General features: G+C 44.0%; 1 protein-coding gene across 1 annotated transcript in view; it reads right to left on the bottom strand.

Annotated features, from left to right (window-relative positions):
• BEST1 (bestrophin 1) overlaps positions 1-19,753 on the bottom strand; it is a 34,149-nt gene extending 14,396 nt beyond the window's left edge. Inside the window, exons 1-6 of the mRNA XM_077292709.1 lie at positions 19,409-19,753; positions 8,481-8,714; positions 7,693-7,847; positions 5,271-5,348; positions 4,115-4,267; positions 3,926-4,006 (exon numbers count right to left, since the gene is read on the bottom strand). Coding sequence (XP_077148824.1) covers positions 3,926-4,006; positions 4,115-4,267; positions 5,271-5,348; positions 7,693-7,847; positions 8,481-8,643 — 630 coding nt within the window. The 5' untranslated portion in view covers positions 8,644-8,714; positions 19,409-19,753. The remainder of the gene's footprint in view (positions 1-3,925; positions 4,007-4,114; positions 4,268-5,270; positions 5,349-7,692; positions 7,848-8,480; positions 8,715-19,408) is intronic.
• Between the last annotated feature and the right edge of the window lie 6,644 nt (positions 19,754-26,397).

Raw genomic sequence — 26,397 nt, 5'->3', positions numbered from 1 at the left:
GTACGAGGTGTACGGAGTGGAGCCGTGTGTGTACGAGGTGTACGGAGCGGAGCCGTGTGTGTACGAGGTGTACGGAGGGGAGCCGCATGTGCAATGTGTACGGAGCTCAGCCGCGTGTGTTGGAGTAACTATGTGCGGCCATTATACTGTAGGCAATATCATGTGTGGCCATTTTACAGTATGGAGCATCATGTGCGGCCATTATACAGTATGGAGCATCATGTGTGGCCATTATACAGTATGGAGCACTATGTGTGGCCATTGTACAGTATGGAACACTATGTGTGGCCATTGTACAGTATGGACAGGGGCGTAACTACCGCGGTTGCAGCAGTCGCCATTGCAACCAGGCCCAGCAGGTCAGGGGCCCGGGCCGGCAGGTCAGAGCAGGGCCAGACTGGCCATCGGGCACTTCTGGCAAATGCCAGAAGAGCAGGTGCCAGTCATGGGCCGCTCGATCCGCCTCCCCCCGCCGCCTCACCCCCCCTGCCGTCGCATTCAACTATACCGGCGTCTATGACGCCGGTACAGTTGAATGCAATGACGGAGGAGAGAGCGTCTACAGACGCTCCCTCTCCCATCATTCCCCGCTCTGCCTCTGACACTGCGGGTGCGCGATGACGTCATATCATCGTGCACCTGCTGTGTCCCGGGCAGACTGCAGCCGAGCCTGAGACCGGAGCAGGAAGCAACGCTGGCAAGAGGAAAGGTAAGGAGAGTGTTTTTTTTTTTTTTTACTGGACTGTGGGGGCATTCTCGGGGCGGGGGGGGGGGCGAGAGATGTGGGCTGTGCTTTATATACCACTGTGCGGGCTGTGCTGGATATACCACTGTGCGGGCTGTGCTGGATATACCACTGTGCGGGCTGTGCTGCATAGACCACTGTGCGGGCTGTGCTGGATAGACCACTGTGCGGGCTGTGCTGGATAGACCACTGTGCGGGCTGTGCTGGATAGACCACTGTGCGGGCTGTGCTGGATAGACCACTGTGCGGGCTGTGCTGGATAGACCACTGTGCGGGCTGTGCTGGATAGACCACTGTGCGGGCTGTGCTGGATAGACCACTGTGCGGGCTGTGCTGGATAGACCACTGTGCGGGCTGTGCTGGATAGACCACTGTGCGGGCTGTGCTGGATAGACCACTGTGCGGGCTGTGCTGGCACCCAACACCATGTTGCAGTGCAGGAGATTCCTCCTGCACGGCAACAGTCCGAGGCGTATCTAGGGGAAGGGGGCAGCCGGGGCACGTGAGAGACAGGAAGCAGCTCCAGTCATCACGATGAGACAGCTTCTCAGTCTGTATTTTTCCCCCCTCATACATCTCATGTACATCTGAATGAGATCGTATTTAAGAGAAAGCCAAAATAACCCCGGGACAGAAGGCGAGAGCAGGGGGGAGGTGCGGGACAGAGCCGCTTTAGTCAGGAGAAGCTGAGGAGCTGCAGCCGGTTTACATCAGCCACCCCTGTACCAGAGAGGAGACTGTGAGTTGTGTATATGAGCTGGTATCTCTGGTGTGTGTGTGTGTGTGTGTGTGTGTGTGATATCTGTAGTATGTGTGTGTGTGATATCTGTAGTATGTGTGTGATATCTGCAGTATGATGTGTGTGTGTGTGTGTGTGTGTGTGTGTGTGTGTGATATCTGTAGTGTGTGTGATAACTGTAGTATGTGTGTGATATCTGTAATATGATGTGTGTGTGATATCTGTAGTGTGTGTGTGATATCTGTAGTATGTGTGTGTGATATCTGTAGTGTGTGTGTGATATCTGCAGTATGATGTGTGTGTGATATCTGTAGTGTGTGTGATAACTGTAGTATGTGTGTGATATCTGTAATATGATGTGTGTGATATCTGTAGTGTGTGTGTGATATCTGTAGTATGTGTGTGTGTGTGATATCTGTAGTATGTGTGTGTGTGTGATATCTGTAGTGTGTGTGTGATAACTGATGTGTGTGTGTGATATTTGTAGTATGATGTGTGTGTGTGTGATATCTGTAGTGTGTGTGTGATAACTGATGTGTGTGTGTGATATCTGTAGTATGATGTGTGTGTGATATCTGTAGTGTGTGTGTGTGATATCTGTAGTATGTGTGTGTGTGCGGCAGCGGCGTAACTACCATGGTCGCAGCTGCAAGCGGCTCTGGCAGGTCAGGGGGCCGTGTGTCCCCTTGAGCCTGTCTCCCTTATGCTTGTGTCCCCATGTGCCAGTCTCCCTTGCCCATTAGTCCATGTGTCCCCATGTGCCTGTCTCCTATGTCCCCTTGTGCTTGTGTCAGTCTCCTTTGCCCACTAGTCCCTGTGTGTCAGTCTCCCTTTCCCACTTGTCCCTGTGTGTCCCCTTGTGCTTGTATCCCTTGTCCCCTTGTGTCAGTCTCTTGCCCACTAGTCCCTGTGTGTCCCCTTGTGCCTGTCTCCCTTGTCCCCTTGTGCTTGTCCCTTGTCCCCGTGTGTCCCCTTGTCTCAGTCTCCATTGCCCACTAGTCCCCTTGTATCAGTCTCCCTTGCCCATTAGTCCCTGTGTGTCCCCATGTGCCTGTCTCCTATGTCCCCTTGTGCTTGTGTCAGTCTCCTTTGCCCACTAGTCCCTGTGTGTCAGTCTCCCTTTCCCACTTGTCCCTGTGTGTCCCCTTGTGTCAGTCTCTTGCCCACTAGTCCCTGTGTGTCCCCTTGTGCCTGTCTCCCTTGTCCCCTTGTGCTTGTCCCTTGTCCCCGTGTGTCCCCTTGTGTCAGTCTCCATTGCCCACTAGTCCCCTTGTATCAGTCTCCCTTGCCCACTATTCCCCGTGTGTCAGTCTCCCTTGCCCACTAGTCCCTGTGTCCCCGTGTGCCAGTCTCCCTTGTCCACTAGTCCCCGTGTGCCCTTTGTGTCAGTCTCCCTTGCCCACTTGTCCCCGTGTGCCCCTTGTGTCAGTCTCCATTGTCCCCTTGTGTCAGGCTCCCTTGCCCACTAGTCCCCTTGTAACCTTCTCCCCTGCCTCCTAGCCCCCATGTGTCCCCTTGTGCCTGTCTTCCTTGCCCCCTTGTGCCCTCTCCCCTGCCCCCTCATCACCATTTGCTCGTGTCTTTCTCACTGCCCCTGTATGGAGGGGCTGCATTATACTATGAGGGGGGCTGCATTGTATTCTATGGGGGTTACATTGAATTTTATGGCGGGGGGGGCCCCATTTGGAAGTTCGCACCGGGGCCCATAACTTTGTAGTTACGCCACTGGGCACACAGATTATAGGAAGCTGAATAAAATGACACCTTGATATCTGTGATCCGATGTCTTATTCCAGGGAAATCCACGTTTTCTTAATATGTAAATGAACTGTTAAGATCTATGGGCCGGACATAGATCTCCTTAAGAATCTGCCTCCAGAGATTATTATAAATAAAAGGGAGAGTTACCAGTGCGAGACATGTAGATCAGGAGAGCAAGCTGTCAGTGATTACATGTCTCACACTGGTAACACCTCTTTTTTAAAAAAATGTTCTCTGGAGGGAGATATATATTTCCGGCCCATAGATCTTTACAGCTCAGTTACATAGTGTATAAGAAAGGCGTGGATTTCTCTGGAATAAGACATCAGATCACAGATATGAGGGTATGATATTATTCAGCTTCCTGTAATCTGCATGCCCATATAGACGGCTTAGGGCTGATCCTACTGACAGATTCTCTTTAAGGACATGTTAACCATTGTCATGCTTCTGTAATTAGACTGCCGGCTTGATCTTTCCAGTTTCTCTTTAATTTTCAGCAGTCTTCAGACATTTTGTTTGGCACAATAGGGTTTGCATAACCCCTGTTCTCCTAATGGGAATGTAAACCACCTAAACTTGGGGGCATTCTGTGCATTGTATATGGTCAGTGGTCAGATTACTCATTTAGGTTTTCTACCCAATTACTTTTACAATAGACTCATCGTAACTATTGTTACCTGGAAATTTCGGTCAATTAACCAATTGGTCTCAAAGTCGTCATCGTCTTGTCCAAAGGGGTTAATTAACTGCTCGGCCACCTGGAGGATATGCAAAGGTGATTACAGTCATGTAATACAGTAAGAAAAGTGAAATTTGTAAGGGCCATTTTCTATTTGTGGAACCAGTACAGACTACAAAATACTCACCTTTAACCAGCCAGCATAGAAAAAGAATTGTAAAAGGGTAAACACTGGGACGTAGAGGTCTAGATCATGTCCAGGGTATCCCCTCTGGGGGTCCAGGAACTGACGGCCAATAAGGCAAGCCAGAAAAAAACTGTATACGGCCACTGTGACCACCTAAGGAGAAAAGAGAAAAACTAACATCAAATGAGTATGTAGATAAATTACAGGGAATCTGTTACCAGGTTTTTGCCATCTATTCTGAGAGCAGCAAAAAGTAGAAACACCTCCTTTCCAGCGATGTGTCACTTACTGGGCTGCTTGCTGTAGTTTTGATAAAGTCACAGTTTTATCAGCAGGAGATTATCACTAGAGGACTGGTAAACCTGCTGCCATGTAGTCCAATGTAGTGCCCACCACTGACTGGCAGCTTTCTGCCTATGCACAGTGTACACATAAATCCGCCAATCAGTGGTGTGGGCGGGGTTATACAGAGCTTAGCATTTAGAGAAGTGCTAGATCTGCAGCAGATAAAACAGAGATTTTATCAAAACTACAGCAAGCAGTTCAGCAAGGGACACATCATTGGAATCAGGATCTCTGTCTCTACAGTATGCTGCTGTCAGATGGGGGAGCAAATAACTGTAGACATATTGCTTTTAAAGGGTTAGTTATATGATTAGAAAAACATGGTTGGTTACTTCCAGAAATAGTTCAGTTTTACAACTGGAGGAATAAATGAATCTTGCAGAACTAAAGGGGTTCTCTAGTCAAATGATGTGTTGACTTATCTAAAAGAAGAGCGATAACTTATTATTTGGAGGGGGTCTGAAAGCTGGACCCCACACTGATAGGCTGAACTCGTATCTTTTATTCATGCTCGAAGGCTGCCTCATTCATTCTCTATAGGGCAACAGAGCGCGGTGCTCGGCTTATTCCAGCAGCCCCATAGGGAATGTATGAAGCAAAGGTCGGACATCCAACTTGCCGATCCACTTGGAAACAATATAAAAGTTCTGCATTCTGCTGATCGGTGCGGGTCCCAGTGGTCAGACTTCCACCGATCTGTAAGGTATCACATATCCATAGTACAGGTGATGACGTGATTTCACCAGACAATCCATATAAAGACTGATGTAACAGAGAGGTCATAGTGTAGAGGCAAAGTCAAGGGAAAAACCTGAGTGTAGACCAGAGGAATGCTGATCCAGTCATATCCAAACAGGCGTCCACATTGGGTGCGGAGAGAATTCAGCTCCTGAGACAGAGAGCAGGTCAATGTAAGAATGAAGAATGACAAATGTAAAAAGTGGTCAAATTGTGACTAATTTATGCATAATATCAGAGCAGGAACACAACCTGCTGCTAGAATAGTCAGAAACATATTGATGAAATTGAGAGTGATGAAAATCTGTATTCTGCGGAATATGTTGACGCTTTCTAAAGCCTTCTAAGGGCTAATATTGTGCTTTGCTGTTTGTATCAGCTACATTCTGCATTTAGCCTAAGGAGGGAGAGAGTCGTAGGAGCAGGGAGAGTTGACAGAATACAGTCTGTAGACGGACTAGGGCTGTGCAGTCCCTTGCAAAATATATAGCTGCATTTTTTGTGTTCTTTTGTGTGTGAAAAAATTAAATATATTGTGTGATCCATCAAGTATTACGTGCTTTGTGGTACATTTTTGTAATACATAACACTCCAAAAAAGCATTTAAAAAATTTGTTGGGTTACATTTCTCAGCCATACAGTATTCAGTTGTCTTGTGTACATTTTTGTGATAAATAACGCTAAAAAAAGAGTAAAAAAAATGTGAAATTTCGTACTCCGTGGTCTGGGGTACAATAATGTGATATCTATCTCTCCAAAATAGTGTTTAAAAATGTTCCTGGGTTAAATTTCTCACACATGCAGTATTTCATTGTCTGGGGTACATTTTTATGAAATCTAACAATTCAAAAAGGGTAAACAAAAATATGCTGGGTTAAATTACTCACTCATACAATATTCTGTGGTATGGGGTACATTACTGTGGTATCTATCACTTCACAAAAGCGTTCACAAATTTTGTTGGGATACATTTTTTACCCATACAGAATTCCATGGTCTGGGGTACATTTTTGTGATATTTCACACTCCAAAAAAAGTATTTAAAAATGTTTCACGCATACAGAATTCAGATGTCTGGGGTACATTAACCCCTTTCTGTTTTTCCTTTTAGTACGTCCGAGGTCAGATCCCCTGGTTTGATGTGGGGTCCGGCGGTGAGCCCACATCAAAGTCGCGACATGTCAGCTGTTTTGTACAGCTGACATATGCGCGCAATAGCGGCGAGTGGAGTCGCGATACAACTAGTTAAATGCCGCTGTCAAACGATGACAGCGGCATTTAACTACCGCTTCCGGCTGCGCGGCCGGTAATGCTCTCATTGCTGACCCCCGTCACATGATCGGGGGTCAGCGATGCGTCAGGATGGTAAGCATAGAGGTCCTTGAGACCTCTATGGTTACTAATCCCAGCTTGCTGTGAGCGCCACCCTGTGGTCGGCGCTCATAGCAAGCCTGTAATTAAGCTACATAGGAGCAATCTGATGATCACTGCTATGTAGCAGAGCCGATCAGGGTTGCCTTCTGTTACAGCCAAATATTTCACATTTTGACTCATCAGTCTAGAGCACTTGCTGACACTATTCTTCATCCCAGTCACAAAGTTTTTTTTTTCCATAGCTGAGTCACTTATCTGTGTTTCCATGTGGAAGGTATGGCTTTTTTTTGGCTGCAATTCTATGAAGCTGGGTCCCACTGGTTGCTGCCAGTTCGGAGCTGATGGCACTGCTGGACATTTTCTGATTTAGAAGAGACGTAAACATGATGTGTCTTTCATCTGCTGCACTAAGTTACCTTGGCTGACCACTGCCCCTTAGGGTCCTCAATGTTTGCCATTTCTTAGTGTCCTTAAGGATGAGAAATACAGGCAGGTACTTATCCATCATGTAATACTATCAGGGAGGCGTCTGATTGGCTCCAAATTTGTTCTGTAACAGTAGAAAGATCCCAAACATACAGCCAATGTTATTAAGAACTATCTTCAGCATACAGTAGAACAAGAAGTCCTGAAGGTTATCTTATGGTCCCCACAGAGCCTTGATCTCAGCATCATCCGGTCTGTCTGTGATTACATGAAGAGATAGAAGATTTGCACAAGTGACATACACAGTAGAGCTGTGGTTAGTTCTCCTAGATGTTTGGAACAATCTCCATGCTGAGTTCCTCCAAAATCTGTGTACAAAAGACAAGTTCCTAGAAAAACTGATCCTGTTTAGGAAGTAAGCATGGTCATAAAAATATTGATTTGATTTAGAATTCTCTTTTGTTCATTCAGTTCTCATTTTGCTGGTTGATAAAATTAAACTACTAACACCATTACGTTTCAAAGCATTCTCTGTAAAAAATTTTTTACACCTGCCTACAATTTTTACAGCAGTACAACAAACATTTTAGAGTTGGATTCAATTAATTTTCATTAAAGGGGTCTTATATCTGCCTTAATGCTGAAAACAACAAATAAAAAGATTTCTGTAATGGTGTGTACAATTCACCTCCTACCTTGAGGATGAGTGTTAATATAACGCTGTCACGTATCCGCCCCTCTGTCCGGGCTGTTACTGCTAGGTTTGCAAACCAAACACATGGAATCCAGAATTTGTTGTGTGGAGAAGAAACAGCATCAAATTTCATATATTCAGTTGGAGTCATGAAGCCTGCGGTGGTCGAAAAGGAACATTGTAAGACTTGTGTTTAATCCGCTAGTTCCTCAATGCACCCAAGGTGTTGCTATACCTGCCGGTAAATGAGTGCGTCATTAAAGTCTGGAGATTTATGGATTTGTGTAAATAAATATTTAAAGATGTATTAGATCACTTTCCAAGAGAGAAAAAACTCTTGCTAGTATCACCGAGTACTATATGGACATCTTTTGTCCAGTGGAATACCCGCCATAGAGAGGGTCCTCATATTGGTATGGAGCAGATGGCTGCGGGTTGTAACTAAGAACCACCATAGTCTGTTTTCTGTATAGTTTTGTTTTCCTACATTTCTTATGGGAATTTTGGAAGCTATGTGTTGGCACTTACATATTGACTTCACTCGTTGGCTGCTGACATTGCTGATTTGTGAGTTTGTATTATTATTATGGACACTAGCTGTCATTTTCTGGTCTAGATCTTGAAAGAAGAGTTTTGTGTGGTTGGAAGGCACTTTGGCTGAAGTTTGGTGGACTGTTATGTCCATGAATGTCTCCATGAAAAGTGAAATAAACCATAGAACTGTGTATGAGCCAGTTAACCTGCAGTTTACCGAGCTTCTACCGGACTTTTTTCCAGTTTCATACTTACCAGCATTAACAACGTGCTGCAGGGTGGGGAATCTCTTGTAAACAGCCGTACTAATTGAGCGTAAAATAAGAACCCCAGAAAGACTGGCATAGCGCATAAGAGTCCGACGAATCATCCGTCCTCGTTCATCTGTGCCATGAATATTACTGGAGACCAAGCACATGAGACGGTCTAACCAGGGTACACTCTCATACTGGGCCCACCAACGAGAGACCACCAAAGTTACATAAAAACCTAACAGAAAATGGAGACAAAAGCAGAATTGACCCAAACTTAGGTGGAAATAAAAAATGAGGCTCAGGCTCAATCCATGTCATATTAAAATACATAGTACATGGTGTATTGGGCAATCGAAAGGGATGACACTTTGTAAATACATTTTCAAAAGGATTTTTGTACCACGACTATATGTATACATGGAGCTGAGCTGCTGTGCCTCACTGTAGCACCACCGCCCTTGTATTTAGAACCACCGCCCTTGTATTATACTGATCTATGAGAGTGATAGGGGCTGAAACCTACTGATCATTCACAGCCTATGCTAAGGATAAAGAATCAATTATTAAGGCCTGGAAAGGCCCTTTACCAAAGTGAAGGTATCTGGCAGCACCCAATGCAAGGACGCACGTCCGAACTCTCCAAGGAACCCACTTGGAAATATTTTAAAAAAAGGTAAGATAGACAGCGTCCAATCCAGGGGGTTCATTTTAAAAAGATGAAATTTATTCCGCCATAAATAGCACAACGTTTCGACCCATTACAGATCTTTATCAAGTACAAAAACTAAAAGACATGGCGGGCTTATGTAGTGTGGTTGATAAATATGCACCAATCACCATAAAGACCCAGCCCAATCTAATAAAATATAGCGCTCGCAAATATTTTCCTATCAATATTAAAGTCATAAACATTAATAAAAGTCAACAATATATTACACATTGTAGCAGGTGAAAAATTAATCTCTATATACAATAGTTTAAACATTGTATAACAGAAAAACTGACCAGCACATCCAAACCAGTGTGAACAGGTGCCAGCTAACACAACAATGCTAAGCAAAAACAAAGCTGCACTGTGGAATGTTAAGAGTGGTAAATCTAGAAAATTGGAACTGCATTACTATCAAAGAAACTAGGTAAGTGCTACATTATGTACATATGGAATTTTGCAAAATTGGAACTGCAATATTGCTATAGGAAAGTTTACAGTAAATTTTCTTAGAATTGTTCACAGTTCAGGACTCTGACACATGGTAAGATTTTTAATATTAGATAGTGTAGGACCATCCCGATCAGGGTCACCTTGCCGTGGTGGGATGGCTTTTACGCTATTTTTGATCAAAAACAGTGTTACTAAGAACCCTACGTTATTTAAACTGCACTTTTGCTTTTTACTTATTTAGTTACAGCAGGGTTTATGTTCATTGTGTTTTTCTGTAGGTTTTGTATGATCTATGGTCAATGTGAACATGCGTTTATGTATTTATGTGCTGCATGTATACCAACTTAAACCAAGCTCAATTTTTGTGTTTTTACATCTATTGTGGTATATCCCAACAATGCCAACAATATTTTAATGATTAAATAAAGACTTTACAGTTTTTAACTGAAACTGGATCTTTACCTTTTTTTGCAGAAAAATAAACATACTTGGTATAGTCATGTCTATAAAAGTACCATCCATCAAAATCTAAAACATTTAAAGGGAACCTGTCACCTGAATTTGGCGGGACCAGTTTTGGGTCATATGGGCGGGTGTCATGATTCTCAATGGCGAGAGAACATAGCCCAGCATATATGAGAACTAGCTCTTGGAAGATGGAAACTATACTGACCATGAACTAAACCTGCCGCACAACTAGAAGTGGCCGGGTAGCATGCCTACGTTTTTTATCCCTAGATGCCCAGCGCCAGCCGGAGAACTACCTAATCCTAGCAGAGGAAAAGACAGTCCTGGCTCACCTCTAGAGAAATTTTCCCAAAAGGCAGACAGAGGCCCCCACATATATTGGCGGTGATTTTAGATGAAATGACAAACGTAGTATGAAAATAGGTTTAGCAAAATCGAGGTCCGCTTACTAGATAGCATGAAGACAGAAAGGGCACTTTCATGGTCAGCAGAAAACCCTATCAAAACACCATCCAGAAATTACTTTAAGACTCTAGCATTAACTCATAACACCAGAGTGGCAATTTCCGCTCACAAGAGCTTTCCAGACACAGTAACGAAACAGCAGCTGTGAACAGGAACAAAATGCAAAAACACACAAGGACAAAAGTCCAACTTAGCTAGGAGTTGTCTAGTAGCAGGAACATGCACAGAAGGCTTCTGATTACATTGTTGACCGGCATGAAACTGACAGAGGAGCAAGGTTATATAGCGACTCCCACATCCTGATAGGAGCAGGTGAACAGAGGGGATGATGCACACAAGTACAATTCCACAAGTGGCCACCGGGGGAGCCCAGAATCCAATTTCACAACAGTACCCCCCCCTCAAGGAGGGGGCACCGAACCCTCACCAGAACCACCAGGGCGATCAGGATGAGCCCTATGAAAGGCACGGACAAGATCGGAGGCATGAACATCAGAGGCAGTGACCCAAGAATTATCCTCCTGACCGTATCCCTTCCATTTGACCAGATACTGGAGTTTCCGTCTGGAAACACGAGAGTCTAAGATCTTTTCCACAACGTACTCCAACTCACCCTCAACCAACACCGGAGCAGGAGGCTCAACGGAAGGCACAGCCGGTACCTCATACCTGCGCAACAATGACCGATGAAAAACATTATGAATCGAAAAGGATGCAGGGAGGTCCAAACGGAAGGACACAGGGTTAAGAATCTCCAATATCTTGTACGGGCCGATGAACCGAGGCTTAAACTTAGGAGAAGAAACCCTCATAGGGACAAAACGAGAAGACAACCACACCAAGTCCCCAACACAAAGCCGAGGACCAACACGACGACGGCGGTTGGCAAAAAGCTGAGTCTTCTCCTGGGACAACTTCAAATTGTCCACCACCTGCCCCCAAATCTGATGCAACCTCTCCACCACAGCATCCACTCCAGGACAATCCGAAGATTCCACTTAACCGGAGGAAAATCGAGGATGAAACCCCGAATTACAGAAAAACGGGGACACCAAGGTGGCAGAGCTGGCCCGATTATTGAGGGCGAACTCCGCCAAAGGCAAAAAAGCAACCCAATCATCCTGATCCGCAGACACAAAACACCTCAAATATGTCTCCAAGGTCTGATTAGTCCGCTCGGTCTGGCCATTAGTCTGAGGATGGAAAGCAGACGAAAAAGACAAATCTATGCCCATCCTAGCACAGAATGCCCGCCAAAATCTAGACACGAATTGGGTCCCTCTGTCAGAAACGATATTCTCCGGAATACCATGCAAACGAACAACATTTTGAAAAAACAGAGGAACCAACTCGGAAGAAGAAGGCAACTTAGGCAAGGGAACCAGATGGACCATCTTAGAGAAACGGTCACACACCACCCAGATGACAGACATCTTCTGAGAAACAGGCAGATCCGAAATAAAATCCATCGAGATGTGCGTCCAAGGCCTCTTCGGGATAGGCAAGGGTAACAACAATCCACTAGCCCGAGAACAACAAGGCTTGGCCCGAGCACAAACGTCACAAGACTGCACAAAGCCTCGCACATCTCGTGACAGGGAAGGCCACCAGAAGGACCTTGCCACCAAATCCCTGGTACCAAAGATTCCAGGATGACCTGCCAACGCAGAAGAATGAACCTCAGAGATGACTCTACTGGTCCAATCATCAGGAACAAACAGTCTACCAGGTGGGCAACGATCAGGTCTATCCGCCTGAAACTCCTGCAAGGCCCGCCGCAGGTCTGGAGAAACGGCAGACAATATCACTCCATCTTTAAGGATACCTGTGGGCTCAGAATTACCAGGGGAGTCAGGCTCAAAACTCCTAGAAAGGGCATCCGCCTTAACATTCTTAGAACCCGGTAGGTAAGACACCACAAAATTAAACCGAGAGAAAAACAACGACCAGCGCGCCTGTCTAGGATTCAGGCGCCTGGCAGACTCAAGGTAAATTAAATTTTTGTGGTCAGTCAATACCACCACCTGATGTCTGGCCCCCTCAAGCCAGTGACGCCACTCCTCAAAAGCCCACTTCATGGCCAAAAGCTCCCGATTCCCAATATCATAATTCCGCTCGGCGGGCGAAAATTTACGGGAAAAAAAGGCACAAGGTCTCATCACGGAGCAGTCGGAACTTCTCTGCGACAACACCGCCCCAGCTCCGATTTCAGAAGCGTCGACCTCAACCTGAAAAGGAAGAGCAACATCAGGCTGATGCAACACTGGGGCGGAAGAAAAGCGGCGCTTGAGCTCCCGAAAGGCCTCCACAGCATCAGGGGACCAATCAGCAACATCAGCACCCTTCTTAGTCAAATCAGTCAATGGTTTTACAACATCAGAAAAACCAGCAATAAATCGACGATAAAAGTTAGCAAAGCCCAAAAATTTCTGAAGACTCTTAAGAGAAGAGGGTTGCGTCCAATCACCAATAGCCTGAACCTTGACAGGATCCATCTCGATGGAAGAGGGGGAAAAAATGTATCCCAAGAAGGAAATCTTTTGAACCCCAAAAACACACTTAGAACCCTTCACACACAAGGAATTAGACCGCAAAACCTGAAAAACCCTCCTGACCTGCTGGACATGAGAGTCCCAGTCATCCGAAAAAAATCAGAATATCATCCAGATACACAATCATAAATTTATCCAAATAATCGCGGAAAATGTCATGCATAAAGGACTGGAAGACTGAAGGGGCATTAGAAAGACCAAAAGGCATCACCAAATACTCAAAATGGCCCTCGGGCGTATTAAATGCGGTTTTCCACTCATCCCCCTGCTTGATTCGCACCAAATTATACGCCCCACGGAGATCAATCTTAGAGAACCACTTGGCCCCCTTTATACGAGCAAACAAATCAGTAAGCAGTGGTAACGGATATTGATATTTAACCGTGATTTTATTCAAAAGACGATAATCAATACACGGCCTCAAAGAGCCGTCTTTCTTAGACACAAAGAAAAAACCGGCTCCTAAGGGAGATGACGAAGGACGAATATGTCCCTTTTCCAAGGACTCCTTTATATATTCTCGCATAGCCGCGTGTTCAGGCACAGACAGATTAAATAAACGACCCTTAGGGTATTTACTACCCGGGATCAAGTCTATGGCACAATCGCACTCCCGGTGCGGAGGTAGTGAACCAACCTTGGGTTCTTCAAAAACGTCACGAAAGTCAGACAAGAATTCAGGAATCTCAGAGGGAATAGATGATGAAATGGAAACCAAAGGTACGTCCCCATGAGTTCCTTTACATCCCCAGCTTAACACAGACATAGCTCTCCAGTCGAGGACTGGGTTATGAGATTGCAGCCATGGCAATCCCAGCACCAAAACATCATGTAGATTATACAGCACCAGAAAGCGAATAACCTCCTGGTGATCCGGATTAACACGCATAGTCACTTGTGTCCAGTATTGTGGTTTATTACTAGCCAATGGGGTGGAGTCAATCCCTTTCAGAGGTATCGGAGCCTCCAATGGCTCCAAATCATACCCACAGCGTTTGGCAAAGGACCAATCCATAAGACTCAAAGCAGCGCCAGAGTCGACATAGGCGTCCGCGGTAATAGATGACAAAGAACAAATCAGGGTCACAGATAGAATAAACTTAGACTGTAAAGTGCTAATTGAAACAGACTTGTCAGGCTTCTTAGTACGCTTAAAGCATGCTGATATAACATGAGTTGAATCACCACAATAGAAGCACAACCCATTTTTTCGTCTAAAATTCTGCCGCTCGCTTCTGGACAGAATTCTATCACATTGCATATTTTCTGGCGTTTTCTCAGTAGACACCGCCAAATGGTGCACAGGTTTGCGCTCCCGCAGACGCCTATCGATCTGAATAGCCATCGTCATGGACTCATTCAGACTCGCAGGCACAGGGAACCCCACCATAACATCCTTAATGGCATCAGAGAGACCTTCTCTGAAAATCGCCGCCAGGGCGCACTCATTCCACTGAGTAAGCACAGACCATTTGCGGAATTTTTGGCAGTATATTTCAGCTTCATCTTGCCCCTGAGACAAGGACATCAAGGCCTTTTCCGCCTGAAGCTCTAAATGAGGTTCCTCATAAAGCAACCCCAAGGCCAGAAAAAACGCATCCACATTGAGCAACGCAGGATCCCCTGGTGCCAATGCAAAAGCCCAGTCCTGAGGGTCGCCCCGGAGCAAGGAAATTACAATCCTGACCTGCTGTGCAGGGTCTCCGGCAGAGCGAGACTTCAGGGACAAAAACAATTTGCAATTATTTTTAAAATTTTGAAAGTGAGATCTATTCCCCGAGAAGAATTCAGGCAAAGGAATTCTAGGCTCAGACATAGGTGCATGAACAACAAAATCTTGCAAATTTTGTACCTTTGTGGCGAGATTATTCAAACCTGTAGCTACACTCTGAAGATCCATTTGAAACAGGTGAACACAGAGCCATTCAAGGATTAGAAGGAGAGAAAGAGAGGAAGGCTGCAGCATAGGCAAACTAGCAAGTGATTCAATTAAGAGCACACTCAGAACTAGAGGAAAAAAAAAAAAAAAATTGTAGCAGACTTCTTTTTTCTCTCCTTTCTCAGCCAGAAATTTAACCCTTTTTTGGGCCGGTCAAACTGTCATGATTCTCAATGGCGAGAGAACATAGCCCAGCATATATGAGAACTAGCTCTTGGAAGATGGAAACTATACTGACCATGAACTAAACCTGCCGCACAACTAGAAGTGGCCGGGTAGCATGCCTACGTTTTTTATCCCTAGATGCCCAGCGCCAGCCGGAGAACTACCTAATCCTAGCAGAGGAAAAGACAGTCCTGGCTCACCTCTAGAGAAATTTTCCCAAAAGGCAGACAGAGGCCCCCACATATATTGGCGGTGATTTTAGATGAAATGACAAACGTAGTATGAAAATAGGTTTAGCAAAATCGAGGTCCGCTTACTAGATAGCATGAAGACAGAAAGGGCACTTTCATGGTCAGCAGAAAACCCTATCAAAACACCATCCAGAAATTACTTTAAGACTCTAGCATTAACTCATAACACCAGAGTGGCAATTTCCGCTCACAAGAGCTTTCCAGACACAGTAACGAAACAGCAGCTGTGAACAGGAACAAAATGCAAAAACACACAAGGACAAAAGTCCAACTTAGCTAGGAGTTGTCTAGTAGCAGGAACATGCACAGAAGGCTTCTGATTACATTGTTGACCGGCATGAAACTGACAGAGGAGCAAGGTTATATAGCGACTCCCACATCCTGATAGGAGCAGGTGAACAGAGGGGATGATGCACACAAGTACAATTCCACAAGTGGCCACCGGGGGAGCCCAGAATCCAATTTCACAACAGGCGGGGTTTTCGGGTGTTTGATTCACCCTTTCCTTACCCGCTGGCTGCCTGCTGGCCGCAATATTGGATTGAAGTTCATTCTCTGTCCTCCGGAGTACACGCCTGCGCAAGGTAATATTAAATGTCGAAAAGAAAAAAAATTGAAATGCCAGAATTGACGTTTTTTGGTCTCCACACTTCCCCAAAAAACACACTCAAAAGTGGTCAAATGCCATGTATTCTAGAATGGTATCAATTAAAGTCTCAGCTTGGCATATAAAAAGTAATTAATAGTGATGAGCGAATATACCCATTGCTTGGGTTTTCCCGAGCACGCTCGGGTGGTCTCGAGTATTTATGACTACTCGGAGATTCAGTTTTCATTGCCGCAGCTGAATGATTTACAGCTGCTAGCCAGGCTAAGTACATGTGGGAGTTGCCTGGTTGCTAGGGAATCCCCACATGTATTAAAGCTGGCTAACAGATGTAAATCATTCAGCTGCAGTGATGAAAACTAAATCTCCAAGCAGTCATAAATACTCGGAGACCACCCGAGCGTGCTCGGGAAAACCCGAGCAACTAATATATTCGCTCATCACTTGTAATTAATCAAACAGGTCCATTGACGCAAAAATTTAAGTTACAGATCTAAAAAAATGGGGATACAATGGTGATATAATATTTAAGATCCTAATATGTGGCCAGATACATATGATAATGATCAGTTGTATAAACGATCCCACCAGTAAAAATGGAAAGGAACAGGGTGGGATAGAATTTCAACCATTCACATAAAGTACAAAGTATAAGTAGTTTCAGCTGACCACCGCCAAAATGTTCTACTGGAGGTTACCCAGCAAAGGAAAACCCCTTATATAAAGATCTGTAACTCCTAATTATACATCCACTAGAAAGTATAGCCAGCAAGGAAGTGCAGTGAAGGGATACTACAAAAAGCCCAGCCCAGAACGTGGGCAAACAAACATGGGAAAATGGAAAACAAAGAAAGGAGAAGAAGGACAAAATAACAATCAGTATTTGGGGAGAAAAGAAAAGAGCCATAACTCAACAGGCAGAAGACCTGACCACAAAGCAACAGGTCACAGAATCAAATCCCTAAACCGAGCCATGAGAACTCGCTAAATGAAATCCCCAAACCGAGACTTGAGGGGTTGTTTAAGGATGATATACTTGTCCATACACCATATTATGGCATTTGATTTAAGTGCTTTTTATTTTCACACCTGGTAAATATGAGCAATAGTACATTCATTTTTTACTGGAGCCTAAGCAAATAATACACAAAACTAGTAGTCTGGACTTGTAAATATTCTTTCTTGCAGGACGGTATTGTTGAACATAGCTAAGAACTTTTAATCTGATTATAAACCTGCTTAAACCTCTCATGCATGTGAAGGCAGCAGTGTTTACCAGTGGCCATAGTTCGTTTATGCAACTTTTTAATGACTTCTACTTGTGTGATGAGTATAATGTATGCAATGGTGGGGTTAGAAGGGAGTGCAATATGTATGGAAAAGCAATAATCGGATCACAGTGAACACGAGGATTACTTATAAACTTGTACAACGAAATAAGCGAGTACTGTTTACATTCCACATATGTAAAAGGCAGCTTTAGTATTGTCAAGTGCTCAAATCTATAGCAAATGTATTATTGTGTCCAAGTTTCGGCAATTTATGAGGAACTTCTAGTGTTAAGTCAACCATAAAGGGATCATCTAATTTTCTTTCTTTGGAAGCACACTGATTCTTTGCTTCCCAGGTTCCTGCTTGCTAGGGGAAGGGGAGGCTTGCTCTTCTGAAGGTTGACAGTTCAGTCCCATGGCATGGTTGCACCCCTGGGACCCTGGGTGCTCTCCCATGCTGCAAGCAAAGACAGCTTTGCCTATACAGCATCCGGCAAGCTTCAGAGCTGCAAATGCAACTTATGTAGCAAATAGCTTGCGTACTTGGTTTCTTTTCTTTTGAAACTGGCCACATCTAATGGTGGCCTGGTAATGAAGTAAACTATATAGGTAATAATCTGTACTTTTTTTAGAACAGAGAGAATCTTTAATAAGAGGTAAAATGCAAAGTTACAGAACCTGGAAAAAGTATTCATACCCAGTGAAATTTTCCACATTTTTTCACTTTACACCCACAACCTTTTGGGCTAAATGCAAAATGCTATGTGAGGCAGAAAACTATAATTGCACATCACATTGAAAACACCATCCCCACTGTCAAACATGGTGGTGCAGTATCATGCTGTCAGGAAGCTTTTCTTCAGCAGGGACAAGGAGGCTGGTCAGAATTGATGTTGAGATGGATGGATCTAAATACAGGGCAATCCTGAAGGAAAGCCTGTTAGAGGTTGCAAAAGACTTGAGACTACAGCATAGGTTCACATTCCAGCAGGATAATAATGCTAAACATACTACCAGGGCTGCAATGTAATGGTTTAGATCAAAGCATACTCGTGTGTGAATGGCTTAGTCACAGCCAAACCTAAATACCCTTGAGAATCTGTGGCAAGACTTGGAAATTGCTGTTCACAGACACTTCCATCCAATCTCATGCAAAGTAGAATTGGCAAAAATTTCGGCCTCTAGATATGCAAAGCTGGTAGACATAAATCCCATAAGACAGCAGCAGTAATTATAGTGAAAAGTGACCCTGCAAAGTATTGAACTTGGGGCTGAATACAAATGTACATCACAATTTTCAGATTTATATTTTTAAAATATTTAAAAAATCATGTATCATTTCCTTTACACTTCACAAATATTTGCTACTTTGTGTTGGTCTATTACATAAAATACCAATAAAATACAAGTTTCTGGGTGTAAGGTGGAAAAATGTTTAAAAGTTTATGGGGTATGAATACTTTTTCAAGACACTGTACTTCTTTGTACAATTACTTCGCAAGCTTCCCATTTAAGAAGCTAAGATGACCACTTAAAACATTTTTGGCCTTATAGACTTTAAAATTATTGTAAGTATGACAATTAATTTTCTACATTATTACATTAAAGGAAGGTAATAAACAAATGTTTAATAATTGACGGCTGATCATTAAGATAATGGGGGTCTGGCTCTAGGATCCAATGCTAATCAGCTTTTGGGCCTGTCACTGAAGCCTCGTCATTGTTTGCATCAGAACTTACACTAGGGGTACCAAGGCATGTAAGGAGGGGCATAGATTGGGGGAAGGACACGGCATGAAAAAGAGGGGGGGCATCATCAAGATACTAAGTTTTCCTCGGCTTGCTTGGCATGCTGCAATCACACAAGTCTCCCGGATGCTCGTCAGTAAAATTTGATAAGTATGGCCAAAATGAACAATTCCAGTGGAAAATAGTTGGTTATTTGTCAAATGTTAATCAGTAACATTTCTGGCATGTAGCAATCTTTAAAATATCTGCATTAGGTCTTATGGTATATGATTAATTCTTTGAAAATCCCATTAGTCTTACCTAGAACGAATGACACTGGGATCAGCTCTGCGTAGTTGTTACAGTACAAGGCCAGCTTCTCAAAGTGAATTCTCTGCTGCTCATTAAGAAGGAGCCTGCAGGGCAGATATAAGGGAGACAGCTATTTGGGCGGTGTTATAGTTAGGAATCATTCATCAGCAATGGGAAAAAAAGAACCAGCAAAATCTAAAAGATTATAAACTTTCACTACACTAAACCTAATCACAGTGTGAAATTACAGCTTAAAGAAAAACCTGGCTTGTGCTAAAGTAAATTCTCTCACCCCCTAATTAAAGCATTTACACAGGTATGTATGGAATAATACATAAACCTTATAGATTTTAGTGTTTTACTTGGCTGAAAAAAAAAAATTATATGTAAATGTGTGGGGCTTCAGTGCACCCTTGGCATTGCCCAGAGCTCAGTGCACCCTTGGCATGGGCAAGTGCTCAGTGCACCCTTGGCATAAGAAGTGCTCAGTACACCCTTGGCCTGACCAAGAGCTCAGTGCACCCTTAGCATGCGAAGTGCTCAGTACACCCTTGGCCTGATCAAGAGCTCAGTTCACCCTTGGCATGGGCAAGAGCTCAGTGCACCCTTGGCATGACCAAAGCTCAGTACACTGTTGGCATGGCCAGAGCTCAGTACACCGTTGGCATGGGCAAGAGCTCAGTGCACCCTTGGCATAAGAAGTGCTCAGTACACCCTTGGCCTGACCAAGAGCTCAGTGCACCCTTGGCATGGGCAAGTGCTCAGTGCACCCTTGGTATGTCCAAGAGCTCAGTGCACACTTAGCATGCGAAGTGCTCAGTACACCCTTGGCCTGATCAAGAGCTCAGTGCACCCTTGGCATGGGCAAGAGCTCAGTGCACCCTTGGCATGGCCAAAGCTCAGTACACTGTTGGCATGGCCAGAGCTCAGTACACCGTTGGCATGGGCAAGAGCTCAGTGCACCGTTGGCATGGTCAAGAGCTCAGTGCACCGTTGGCATGTCAAGAGCTCAGTGCAGCCTTGGCATGGCCAAGAGCTCATTGACCCATTACTCTCCCTCAATTTGCATACTGAGCACTTTGTCGAAATTTTGGTTGACGGTGCTCAAATGAACAATGTCTGAAAATCAGCAGCTCTTTACTTTTGCATGGACACTATAGGAGCCCAGCCACCCTTTTTTTTGTCTGTGGCTGCCACTTGTTACTTTACTATAGACAAGAGCCAGTGACAAGAGCTGTAGTGACACTATGTTAATGCAGCGCCCTAGAGTCCTGGTCGTTGCAGTACTGATGCTCCGCCGCTAAGGGGGCTATGGTACGTCTGATGGCACTGAAGGAGTTCACCTGACCAGGTATCACAGACACCAATACACTTCACAGTCTGGCCTCCAGGGGGAGCTAAGGGTGCTATGTATTAGGCCACTCCTCACAGTCTGGTAAAACTGGGGGTCAGACAGGAAGTTAGACAGAAGCTGACTGGGAATCGAACAGGCAACATCCTGTGGCAGAGGGTGTTGCGGGGAGAGACTCAGGAGGGTCCTTGTCAGGGGTGGGATCCTGACAGAGGCCTAGCGAACAGAGAGAACGTTACGGGACCGCGCCTGCACTTGATCGCGGCGGTACCCCAAGAAAGGATAAGAAGCGAGGTTTATTGTGCTGAGTGAGAAACGAGATCAACGCAACAAGGAGAAATACCAGTAGGAGTCGTGCTGTAAGACAAGGCAACATCCTACTGAGGCGCGCAGCCAGTGGCCGGAACGCCGAGGAAGTACTAGGCTCCAAGCAATACTTCAAACCTACGGCAGGACAGTCAGCTATAGGCGGGCTGTCTCACACAAATCACCTACGAAGACACAGGGGGCAACAATAGGAGAGGGGCGACGCTAGGGTCCCGGAAGAACTCCGAGCCTACCCGTCATACGGGTGCGTCCTAGCCATACAATCTGGGGGACGAAGAAGAACATCAGAATCGAGTTGTGAGGGAACTTCAGAAACAGACACAACAGTTGTGGGGACTATCCCGTAAGCACAGCAGGGGAGGACCACAACACACAAGCGCTAGAAGGTAGGCACAGATTTCCACCTGCAAAGGGAACTCTGGAGGTGCCATCGGACCGGCCGGACTTGCGCAGCCCGGTTAACCGTATTCCGGACTGAGGATCCTGAAGCCTTCAGTAAAGAGGTAAAGAGACTGCAACCTGGTGTCCTCGTTATTTACTGCGGCCTGCACCACATCATAACATCATCACCATCCCTCCACCTTCATTGTACGCCCCTCAGCAGGGTCACGGACCGGGTCTAGCCACCGTGACAACCCCAGAGCAGAGACTCAGAGGCCCGGTACTGGGTACCCCTCGGCCCTGTGGCAGTGGGGGCGCTACATTAACATGGCTGGGCTCCTGCCTTGTCAATGCAGTTGTACACAGCCACATATTCAGTTCAGGTGGGGCTCGCTTGAGCACAGTCAATTAAGATATGACAAGTGTTCGGCATGCAAATTGATGAGGTGTAATGGTGTACTGTGCTCTTGGCCACTCTAAAAGCACCAATGCATATTAGACTAAAGTCAGCTGAACCTGCTGTTATTGACGGGTTCGATCGACAGTGTGATGTTTATGCAACACCGGCCGACTGAGGGTTGGGAAACATGTCGATCGGCATGTCTGATTTCGGACTGTTGACCTACTGACATGTCAGTAAATGGTTTTCTCATAGAGAACACAGGAGCACTAAGCCGAGTAAGTGCTACTGTGTTTGGGAGGCATGGGCAAGATTGCTGTTGGCCAAATGATCAGCCGAAGCATTGCCGACAGCCATCTAATGTGTATAACCAGATTTAGGGTGCACCGAAGCCCCTCATTTGCAAGCAAAATCATTTTTTCATGGCACCTAGATGAGTAAAATGTATACTACTGGTCCATAAACAGTTTGGTACATTCAGCACCAACTGGAAAGTATCAGTGTGTAGGATACATACATACAAGGAGGATAGTAACACCCTATAAAGAATACCAGAGGAATGGCACAACACACAGGTCTACGGAGTAATGCCCTCGAATATTTTCCATTTAGTGCATGTGATGTATATAAAACACATAAGACAGGAGAGCCGACAGGTTCTCTTTTAGCTTTATTATGGTACAACCCTTACAGTAATGTTGAAATTCATGGTCCATTTCCACATACAGATGTAAACTATGTAGCGGTGACTTGACGGTGACTCATTGACTGAACTTTAGAGATTACCAAGTTTAGAATAGATTGGTCATCTGTTGTCTTCTGTGTTACTAATCCTAATTATTACACAGCTACTAATTTATGAAGATGTAAAGGTTAACGTACAAACAATGGAAAACTGTGATCTGATTTTGGGTAAAAGGTCTGTTGAGTCCAATAATTAAAGCTGGCCATAAACATTAATTATTCTGCATATCACTGGCAGATCCAGCTCATTTATAGCTGGATCTGCCAATCAGCTGTCAGCTTAAATGGCTCTCAGGTGAATGATGGAATCGGACAATTGTTTTGCCGGCAGTTATCTCCACAATCCCTGGAGAACAAAAGGATCAGCAGTCCAAAACCAGGCATTCTAGATCCTTATCCCCCCTGACAATTATCTGTCCGAGGTCCACATTTATAGTATACTGTCAATTGAACACACATAACGTAGGATGAAAAGTAAATAAATTGTAATAGTAAATGTAAAAAATGTTAGTTAACGTGATTCTGTCTGTTAAGTGGCCTCGGTGTGAATGTGCATCTACACATTACACTAATTTATTTGGTTTTGTTTGAGTTTTTTTGTACTCTGTACCAACAGGGTTGTGGCTCTCTCTTTTTGGGTTGGGCCTTTTGTCTATATAGCTTTCCAGGTGTCAGAATAGTCGGGTTTAGGTCATCCTCTGCCCCCATCTATTTTGACGTCTGCTGACAAATAATGAGGTGAACTACAAGAGTTAGGGTCCATCCCGATTGGGTACACCTTGTCGTGGTGGGATGGCTTTTAACCTTTTTGATCAAAATAGTGTCAGCTAAGTACAATATGTAATTCACATGTACTATTACCATTTAATTACTTATTGCAGGGTATTTGCTCACTGTTTTTATCCTAGGTACTGTCTGTTCATGGCCACAGTGTGAATGTGAACCTACACATTACACTTATACCAATATATATTCCTGCTCATTTGTTTGGATTTGTTGACTAAACACATAAGTATTGGTGGGTTTGGTTGACGTTAGTCTAATGAGTAAGTGGCCTTTAGAAACACATGCCATTAGTCCTGTGGGTATGACAATCACAGACCTCACTTGCACTTTTCACCAAATTTAGCGAGATCTGTCAATGATGTAAAACCAATAAAACAGTCAGGGGTAACTGTTGACTTGGCTCCTGGACACATTTTCCTCCCCAATAAACATAAGCAGTAGTAATATAAACTAGGTTATACGTACTATCTAGTGTAGTACCTGTAGGTGACGCTGATTATGAAGTAGAAGCCGACAAAAATAAGGAACTCTTGGTAGAGTAATTTGTAGATACTACCTCGCCATCGGAGAAGTAACCTGGAGAAGGTCCCCAGCTTGGCATCTGCCACACGATTGCTGTAGGTGACCGTCATCTTTTCAGGTGCTGATACATCTTGTACAGATAAGAAAAGCATAACACAGATAACATGGTCTTGTACATACAACTATTTTTCATTGTTTCTGGGACTTGACTAGATAGGTCATTATCAGATTGGTGAGGATCCAACTCTTGACACCTCCACTGATCAACTGATTGAAAGGGATTCAGCCAACCAGAATTAGCACATTGTGTAGGGTCTGTAAATGGTACCGCACATTTTCTCCCACAATAGTCAATGGAAAGAGTTGGCAGTGGCATTCTTTGCCGTTACACAATATGGCACCTTCAATCAGCAGATTGGGATATTTGCCGGGAGTTAGATGCCCAATAATCTGATATAGATGACCTATTCCTGGAAAATTCCATCACTGTTATATCTTAGCCATACGAGTGTATGTAAAATAGATATCACACGAAAAAGGTAACACAAAATACTTGCTTATAATACGTCCTAAAAAGATGGGTTGACCTGGTGTTTGTGTATTTAGGTGATCATATGTTTTACTAACAGAAATTAATTAAGATCCTCTAAAGAGGAAGGAATTTAAGTAAACAGCAATAGCTAGGCTCCATTTACATTTTTAATCATGGCTAGAGTTTTTCCATTACTTGTCACTTCTAAAACAACACAGTGATAGGGAGCAGAGTCCGGCTTTGACCACCCCAGTTCTTGTCATCTCTGCCAGAAGAACCAGGGAGGGGAGAAGAAGAAAACTCTTCCTAAAGTTTTTTTTTGTGTGTTTTGGAATATGAGATCTTCCCAAACAACAGATGCCATCGGTCTAAGCTGCCATAAAACACACATCCTCTGATGTACCGGGAGACAATACAAGAAGGAATCCTATCTCTCCACAATGACTGACCCAGGAAAGTTTTTAAAAATAGCAAGTAACAAGCTAAAAAATAAAACAAAAGAACCAAGCTAACTCTGATCCCAGCTGTTTACCCCTTAGATGCAGAGGTCAAAAGTGAATGCAGCAAGTAAGACGTTTGACAGTGCAAAAGACTCCCTCTTGTCACCCCATCAGTGCTGTAAGTTCTAACTATTGCAAAAAAGATTGAATTTTTCAATTTATGGCTTGATAAAGCATGTTTGTGGCTGAACTATAAATGTTTTGAATAATAAAGAAGCTGATTGAGGAACTTCTTTGGCGCCTTGGATATTTCTTGTTGGATCTACTGGAAATGTGGCGGTGAGTAGTCTTAAGACAGCATGGAGCTAAGCGAGTGGTCCACAGGAACCTTCTACTACAACTAACTATTCCAGAGTATTATGTAAGTGATCAAACAATATATATATAAAAAGCTTCCTGATCATAAAAAAGTAAAACATATTTTTTATTTACTTGAAAATATATATTTATAAAAACTATAATTAAATAAATATAAAGTACAGTCACAATTTACAATGACTCCCAAAAATGGCCATAATGGCCTGCAGAAAAAACACCATCCAAATTGGGGTACAAAGATATTTACAGAGCAGGTTTTTTCTATCCATAAATTGAACCTCCTCCACCTTGGGTGGCCAACTACTTTACCTAACCTTTGTCCTAACCATTGCGTTACCTACTGGATTCATAAATAAATCAATAAATACATTCAAAGAAAAAGACTTCTGTTGTGGAATATGAAGACTTTTCATGAGACAAGATCGTCTTATCAACAATTATCTTTACCAATCCATAGAGAGATAAGAAAAGATGAGGAAAGAGAATATTGAAGATCATGGGATCATCATTTATACTTGCTTACTTTCTATGAGACTGAAGTAGATGATTGTTGATTTCTGTCTATCTCAGCGTGAATGGCAGATACTCTTATATCAAGTGGTAAGTCCCATGTCACTTACCAGTCACCACTCAGACTTCATGTCCTACTTGTTCCTATCTTCACCCATTGAGCTCTGTAGCAAAAATAACCAAATCTGTTCTGTGGTCCTGTGATCCCATAATCTGCTCTCACAGTATTCACTTTGTTGTCCCTATAACTAACCACCCCCATCCCACAGTTACTGTGCTCAGTTGTGGGCTTATTGTACGAGCTCCTGGCACTGCTTTCTCTGGTTGAACATAAACTGTTTGCTTTTTAAATCTTTTCCTGTTTGGATTTTCATGGTGACAGAGTTACAAACTTCATAATATGTGAGGTAGGCCTGAGATGTCCTAATGGCATAGTAGAGTGCTGAAAATAATACAAGCGGTTTTACTGACCAAGATTAATTCAAAGGACAAGAATGCCAAGGGCAGTGTATGGCCCTTGCTGGAGAGCAAGATCAATCGGCCTCTATAGTACAACCCCAATTCCAAAAAAGTTGAGACACTGTAAGGTGTAAAGAAAACCAGAATGCAATGATTTGGAAATCTCTT

This window comes from Ranitomeya variabilis, chromosome 2 (genome assembly GCF_051348905.1).
Source record: "Ranitomeya variabilis isolate aRanVar5 chromosome 2, aRanVar5.hap1, whole genome shotgun sequence".
Lineage (NCBI taxonomy): Eukaryota > Metazoa > Chordata > Amphibia > Anura > Dendrobatidae > Ranitomeya > Ranitomeya variabilis.
The sequence above is the reverse complement of the archived record's forward strand: the minus strand, read 5'-3'. Positions and strand labels throughout refer to the sequence as shown.